The sequence below is a fragment of the Tiliqua scincoides genome, unplaced genomic scaffold (genome assembly GCF_035046505.1).
Source record: "Tiliqua scincoides isolate rTilSci1 unplaced genomic scaffold, rTilSci1.hap2 HAP2_SCAFFOLD_80, whole genome shotgun sequence".
NCBI classification, from domain to species: domain Eukaryota; kingdom Metazoa; phylum Chordata; class Lepidosauria; order Squamata; family Scincidae; genus Tiliqua; species Tiliqua scincoides.
In genome coordinates this window covers 134,084-141,988 of record NW_027101660.1, presented here as the reverse complement: position 1 = coordinate 141,988, position 7,905 = coordinate 134,084, and the positions used below count along the sequence as shown (strand labels likewise).

The following is a 7,905-nucleotide window of genomic DNA, read 5'->3' as shown; positions in this document are numbered from 1 at the left end:
AGTCCATCCCAGGTTACAAGCTGTGATGAGTATGTGCAACCTCCTAGTTTTAGAAGTAGGCTATTTCAGACTGCCAGGTGCAGGGAGTGGCAACAGGATGCAGGTCTCTTGTTTGCACCCTGAGGCATCTGATGCAGGGGTGTCCAAAGTTTTTGGCAGGAGGGCCACGTAGTCTCTCAGACACTGTGTCCAACTCAGTGTGGCCAGTGTGGGCTCCAACAAATTTCCAGAGGACCAGAGGCTCATTGGAGAGGGGCTCCCTGAGGGCCGCATTGAGAGGCCTCGAGGGCCGCAAGTGGCCCCAGGGCCGGGGTTTGGGCACCCCTGATCTGATGGACCACCATGAGATACAGGAAGCTGGACTAGATGGCCCCCTTTGACCTGATCTAGCAGGGCACTTCTGATGTTCTCATGCCACTTCTCAGAAACAGGTTGCCAAATGAGATTGAGACTTGGTCTGATCCCACAGGGTTTCTTTTCTCCTTCTCCATGTCTGTGCCTTGAGAGAGAGAGAGAGAGAGCCCAGCCTGTTGTTCCTCACCTTCACTGAACAGTCCCAGAGTCTGTTTTTGACTGTGTACGGCTTGATAGTTTTACATAATTTGTACAGCGGCCTGGCAGCCTGCCTCCGATGCCGTCAGTGTTAATATTTAATGTTTGTTTAGCATCGTTCGCGGCACAAGACACTGTACGGCAAGCAGCAGTCATGCAGTCAGTCCTTGCCCTGAGGGCTTCTCTGCTGTATTAATCAGACAGAGCCGGGTGGGAGCGGAGAGTGAGTGGGAGGTGACAGTGAGCTGCTGGGAAGGATGTGACGGAGAGTCTGGCTGGGAAGGCAGTGCCAGAAACGGCTTTGCAAAACTAGGAGACAGTCAGTTGTGAGCAAGTTGTGAATGCATTTATGGGGCTTGTGGAAAGCCACTGTTTCTTTTTACCTTTGAAGCTTGATGTCACACCATATACATTGATTGGGGGGGGGAAGAAACCCATTGTAATGCAGTGGACCCTCCATATCCATGGGTTCTACACCCATGGATTTAACCAGCTGCAGATCAAAATGGGGGGGGGGGAATTTCAGAAAGACTTGGCCGAGTGAGTCTTTTCTTTTTGGCCATATCCCTTTCTAACTGGGCTCTGCTGACATGTCTGCTCAGCTGTGTGTCCCGTCCCCCCCCAATCGCAGCTAGCCAGGCCAGTAGGCTTGCTCAGGAGATCACCCCCGCAGCTGCTGCTGGGCTGCTCAGACAATAGAGGCAGGCAGGGAGAGGGGACCAAAGCACATGGGCAGTCAGGATCACCTCCTTCCTGCCCACCTGCCTGCCATGTCCTGCCCATCCTGCCACAGGATGTGGTGCTGGCGTCTAGCCTAGACACCTTTAAAAGGGGATTGGACAAGTTTCTGGAGGAAAAATCCATTATGGGTTACAAGCTATGATGTGTATGCGCAACCTCCTGATTTTAGAAATGGGTTAAGTCAGAATGCCAGATGTAGGGGAGGGCACCAGGATGAGGTCTCTTGTTATCTGGTGTGCTCCCTGGGGCATTTGGTGGGCCGCTGTGAGATACAGGAAGCTGGACTAGATGGGCCTATGGCCTGATCCAGTGGGGCTGTTCTTATGTTCTTATGTTATGTTCATGTCACTGGGTCTTAGGACAGCATGATGCATCCCGGTGATCCAGTGCCCCACTAGCCGAACCGTCCTGGGATGGGGCCGGCCAAAGAGACACAGATCAATCCAGAAAGGACACAGGTTCTTCATGAAAGTTTAAATTGAAGTGTGTGTGGGTTAATTTAAACTTTTGTTTTTAAATGTGCCACTTTCTTTGATTTGAAATCTGTATTATAAAGAAAGAGCAAGTCAGTGCAATGCAGTAGGTCACACAAATTGGTTATACAAAAGGAACTCGAGCATCTGCGGCTTTTGACATCCACGTGGCTCCTGGGTTGCATAATGTGTGTGAGTGGCAGGGAGCGTGTCTGTTCTCTTTGGATAAATGGGAATAATTTCCCCTTATAATGGGCTCTGCAGTGCTGGCCCAGAGAAATTGTGGGTGGGATACCCTGTGAATTGCATGGATTCATGGCAAAAATTTATTTGACCCTGACTGAAGAAGAATCTCCTTTTGAAGATGTTCCAGGTACTTTTCCAGTTGTGCAGCCTGGTGTCGGGAGGAAAGGTTTTCAGGGTGGGTGACTGGCCTTTGGGCTGGACTGAACTGTGTGCATGTTGGGGAAAAAACACACAGTAAATTAAGCGTGGTTAATAGGGATTTATTTTACTTCTGAAGTATTTGGATAGGACCATTAGGCAGAAAGTAGCGCGTGTCCTGCTCCTTGCTTTGTGGTTAATGAGCGCCCCGGGCCACTCACTGCCCTTGTTGGGGATTCAGGTGGCAGTGCCTCTGTCTTGGATGTGTCGATAGAATAATTAGCAGAGTGCTGAATCAGGGAGCCTGCAGTGATGGTTTAACCTTGTCTCTGTCAAGGGGGAAACAGCAGCTGGGGATTCAGTCAGCAGCAGAGTAGTTTTATAGTTTGGGGGGGAGCTCAGGGGCCGGAGATAAGCCTGATGGACAGGTAAGTTAAGCCCCGTGCACAGAAGGGTTTCGCTTCCTAGATAGGGCCTGCCCTGCATAGCCGTATCTGTTCCACCAGCTTAAACTCCTGACAGCCACGGTAGAAAGATCTCTCCGCTTGTGCACGATGGAGAACGTGTGTCAGGGCTGTGAGGGAGCACGAAGGTCTGCAGCCTAGGAAGCAGCACGACATCTGGGTCTCTGCTTGAGCAGAGTTTTAAATATTGAGATTTGCAGCCTTTGGATATAATTTTTTTCAAACACAAGTGCTGCAAATATGTAATTTTGAAGCCATGGCACACAGTGTTGAAATTGGAGGAGGTTGTGCAGAAGCAGTTACTTGAACCTCTTGCTGGCTGACTTCAACCTCTTCAGAACCAACTGACCTCCACTTCCCCCTCTCCCACATGGTGGCCTTACTGCAGGCTTGTTTTGTTTTCCCCTTCCCATAATAAAAACAGGGGAGGCACTGTTCCAGGCGTGTCAAACTAGTTTCGTAGAGTGAGCCGAATAGCGTTCGTGGCACCTGCTGAGGGCCGGAAGGGACATCATTAAGCAGGAAGTGAAGTGCTTTTGGCAGCGCCTCTTCTGCTGCAGCATCACCTTGCAACCCAGCAGGCAAGAGGTGGTGCAAAGTGATGGCAGAAGCGATCTTCTGTGTACAAGCCTTATGCCTAGAAACACTGTAAGCTGTTCCTGAAATGCATCTGGACGTCCAGAGTTCCTCCTGCAAGTGATGCTCTTATGTTTTAGACCAGGGGTGTTCAAACTTTTTGGCAGGAGGGCCACATCTCTCTGACACTGTGTTGGGGGCTGGGAATAAAAAATAATTAATTTACATTTCAAATTTGAATAAAGAACGTCCAGCCCCAGTGAAAGCCACGAGCCAGAGCAGGCCTGAATCTGGCGTGCAGGCCTTATGTTTGACACCCCTGCACTATTTCATGTGCTGCTGGCCAGCACATGGAACTTGTCCTTGTCTGTGGCAATCCGTTGGTTTTGCGACTCCTCCCCACCCCATAGGTTGTTTGTGGTGCCCCTACTCTCTTGGTAGTTAAGCCCTATGCTCTCTTTTTAAGTAACCTCTAAAGGCTCCCACCAACTTTTGGTGAGGACTGGGTGAAATTGTTGCTGCTGCCCCTCTCCAATTGGTTTAATTCCCCGACTAGTTATGCGTTATGGTTTTATTGTTTTCACATTGCTTTTATGTGTTTTGGTGAGTTGCTGGAAGACCTGTGGGTGGAAGGCCCTTGATAAATCTGATAAATGGTGAAGTAGTCTTTAGAATACCTTGGCCTTCTGCAGAAATGTGGACATCCAGGATGGTGATGGTGAATTGCATTCTGCCTTCCTGCTGGACCACTCAGAAGATGACTTTTTTTAATCGGAAAAGTGTGAGGGGAATTGCTCGTGTTGAGTTCATATTTGCATGTGGTCATACTGGGGATCAGTTCATATTTGTGTGTGGTTGGAGGGAGATAAGAGATCACTGAGTTCATTAAGAAACAGTGGCTTGTTCCAGTTCCTTGAACTAGAATCTGCCTGCAGACTCTTGTTTGCTGTCTGCAAACTCAGATCTGGAATAATGGCTGTGCACTCCGTGGACACATTGAACCCTGTGCCTGTTTTCCTCCCCCTGTCATGCAAGAGGATGTAAACCTTCCACTTTGAGTTTAGAATACGTCACAGTTTCCCATTACAGAATAATTCTAACCACCATTGGTTAACAAGACAGGATCCAGGACCACATGTCCCTCTGTTTGTGCCCATATAGCAACAAGTGGGAAACCCTGGCCTCTGTGCGGCCTGCTTGGAGGCAGGCTGTGCAGCATGGCCTTTCCCAGTTTGAAGAGACACTCGGCCAACAGACGGAGGCAAAGAGGCAAAGAAGGAAGGCCCATAGCCAGGGAGACAGACCAGGGACAGACTGCACTTGCTCCCTGTGTGGAAGGGATTGTCACTCCCGAATTGGCCTTTTCAGCCACACTAGACGCTGTTCCAGAACCACCATTCAGAGCGCGATACCAGAGTCTTTCGAGACTGAAGGTTGCCTACTACTAGCACTGAATTGGAGTTGAGTGTTACTTGTGCAAGCCACAATCATCCGTGTGGCACAGATAGCAGAAACCTTTAGAGAGAGAGGCACCCTTGGTGGCTGTTCCTCCAAAACTTCCCTGAGTATCTGTCAGAAGCAATGTTTTGGTTCCCTTTAGTTGGCTGAAGTTGAGAAGTGTTCCTCCATTAGCTATATTTTTAGCAGAGCTAATTTATGCTGTTTGCAGGGAGAGAGAGTGTAAAACTACTGAAAGTTCCTGAGACAGGACAAGTTATATTTAAAATGTATTATCTAAATTATACGTTTAAACTTCAGTAACGTGCCCTGGGTTGCAGGCCCAGCTAGAATTCATTTCTGAACATCACATTCAAACGTCCTGGATGCGGCTATAATGATAGGAATTAAAAAGATGTTTTACATCTTACATAGGTGGTATCTTGAATGAGGGGGGTTGCTGCCTTGTTCATAGGCATCTGGTGGCCAGTTTCACTCAGTCTGGGTGATGTTACTGTGAACCTTCTCTGGCCCAGTGACACAAAACATGAGCTGGGGCATGTCCCTGTTCCAAATCTTAGGTTAGCCTTGTGTTTCATGTTAGTTCTAGATCAGCCACTCTCTTTTGGCCTCAACTCTCACATCCCTGTAACGTGGGGAGGACGACGCAGACCCCTTTGCAAGGTTGTTGTAAGGCTATTATTTATACAACACCATTTGTACAGGGTTTGCCTTACAGAGTCATTAAGGCAAGGTAGACCAGTCTCTGCCCCCAAAGTGCTGGCAGTCTAGGAAGGACACTGAGAAAACCAGCAGAAGGATGGAGAGGGGGCCAAGGAGAGACAAATGTGGGCTTATTACTGAAACAAGGTAGTCAAGCCTCTTTCAGCATGATGTAAATGCTAAATCTGGATTCTTTCTCTCTTTGCAGAGATGTCTGGAACAATGGCTGATATTTCCATGGTGCACTGGAAGCAGCAGTGGTTGGAGAATGGGACCCTCTACTTCCACGTTTCGATGGGCAGTGCTGAGCAGCTTTCTCGCGTGACACCTCCGACGCTCCAAGAACCTTCTGAGATTGTGGAGGAGCAGATGCACATTCTCCACATTTCTGTCATGGTAAGAGTTGCCTCCTCCCCTTTACCAACCTGGGTGGCAGTCAGAGTTGTGTGTGGGTTGCCCATCTGATGCCTGCCGTGTCCCAGGCCTCCTTTTCCCACCCACTTCCTGTCTCGTTGAGCCCCATCCGTGCAAGCGTTGCCGCAGCAGGAGGATTCAGGCATGTGCCTTTGAAAAGTCTGTTTGTCTTGAGTGTCTCTGTGTGCGCACTTCACAGCTCCTTAAAGCTGCCTGCCGACAGGATTCAGCACCCGCCCCCTCTGTGCAGTGTGGCCGACCGCCTTTTAAATAGTTGTCAGGAAGAACAGAGAATGGCCTGGGGGAGTCTGGAGGGGGTTCCCTCTAGTGCAGGGGTGCGTAGCTCAGTGACGAGTGGGACAACTTCAGTGTGCTTTTGTGGTTGCAGTCTCTAGCAACAAGTGATGTGAGTGGAAGACATCAGTGCTGTCAAAAGTGTCTTGTTCCTGTTGCTGCATTCAGTCAGATAAAGACAAGACGATGGGGCAACTGACGTCTTGCCACTGTTTAAAGTTTGATTGTACCCACTGAGCAGGTGTCGGCCGCAGAGTGATTTTTTTTCTGCTGCGAACAACAAATTTGTTGTCATGTCGTTGTCCCACTAATCGAAGCGTTATCACTTCAAGGACTTCCCTCGTTATGGCTCCTTTTAAGCTGCTACTGTGCCAGCTTTTGGGGCTAGAGTGGAAAGGTTTCTGATGCAGGAGCCTCTGACTGGTAGTCATCAGAGGAGGGAATGGGGGAAGACATGGTTGATGTCTGAACTCCCTTCACCTGTGTAAAGTACTGTCACTTGTAGCTTTACAGCATCGTTTCCCAGTCTCAGTAGCGTATTCCCATTTTAACGCTGCCTTTAAACTGCAGCTGTACTGTTTGTGCAACGACAACAGGGGGATTAAACTGCTCCTTGTTCCTCTTTGTTTTCTTTCCCTCTGCTGAGAGCAATAGTAGCTGTTTTCTATTTCTTCGTGTTGGGTATAGTGATGAGTGACAGGTTCTTTTCAGAAATCTTTTTTTTTTTTTAACTTGGAAGTGGGGGCTTTGGGGAGGGGAGGTTTCACGTGATCATTTCTCCTTGCCTTTTTTTTGTGACCCCCACTGGTTTCATGGCACTGGCTTCAGCATCATTTGCTCTGTGAAATCCTGGATGCTGGTGGCCTCATAAGAATAGCCCCGCTGGATCATGCCATAGGCTCATCTAGTCCCGCTTCCTGTATCCCACAGCGGCCCACCAAATACCTCCATATTTTGGACCTATCCACCCTCTCCAGAGGGAAGGCAGGAAAACACTGCTGCTCACTCTGGTTTGGTCTCCTGATACCTTCTGGTAGCTGATGATATAGACTAGGTTTTCATTTAGAAGAGCTACAAATGAACTTGGGGTTGGTTGATGGGAAACAGGTGCTCAGGGCCTGTTGGGTTGTGTTTTGGTTGGTGCAGCAGAACGGCGGCTCACACACGTCACACAGATGATGACTTCAGGTTTGAGAAGCCCGACAGCTGCGTTTTGGCCTCACCTTCTGCAGCTTGACATTTTTTCATACCAGAGCATCTTTAATAACAGAATTAATACCTGCTTTGTTTCTTCTCTGGCAGCGTTTCCCCCCCCCCCTAATTTCTCCCCGATGAGATGTAACATTAATTACTACATTTAAAAGGAAGTTCCATCTCCATTACTGTCATCGCCCCCTTCTCCTCTTCCCTTGAACATCTGAAACTTGTGTTTTTGGTGCGAGAGGGCTGCACTGAGGAACGGCGTAGGCTTTTATTTATTTATTTATTTCCTTTTTTTAATTTGTGCAATGTCAGGCACAGAGGAATCAATATTTTTGTCATTATGCCTGCCGTCATTTGTCCCCTCCCCCAGCGCCATAATCTTAGCTGTCATTTGGATTTTAATTGTGTTGTTTCCTCTTGTGTGTGGAAGTAAATCTTATCTGTTTTGGATTAAAATTCAATGAAGGTCACAGCAGCTCGAAAATTTACCAGGCTGCTGCAATTAATGTTCATTTGGCTTTGATAAATTGGAATGTTCCCCCACAATAGGAGTGGAGTGGATTTCAGAAGCCATAATTCTTCCATTAACTCAATGATTTCCCTTGCATGATGGAGCAACCTGTCACCGCTGTGTTTGTCATCTG

General features: G+C 48.3%; 1 protein-coding gene across 1 annotated transcript in view; it reads left to right on the top strand.

Moving 5' to 3' along the window:
* Window positions 1-838: 838 nt before the first annotated feature.
* The window catches only part of LOC136636072 (astrotactin-2-like), a gene marked incomplete at its 3' end in the record, with an annotated part of 141,127 nt that continues 134,060 nt past the window's right edge, over window positions 839-7,905 (top strand). Inside the window, exons 1-2 of the mRNA XM_066611092.1 lie at window positions 839-878; window positions 5,559-5,746. Coding sequence (XP_066467189.1) covers window positions 5,561-5,746 — 186 coding nt within the window. The remainder of the gene's footprint in view (window positions 879-5,558; window positions 5,747-7,905) is intronic.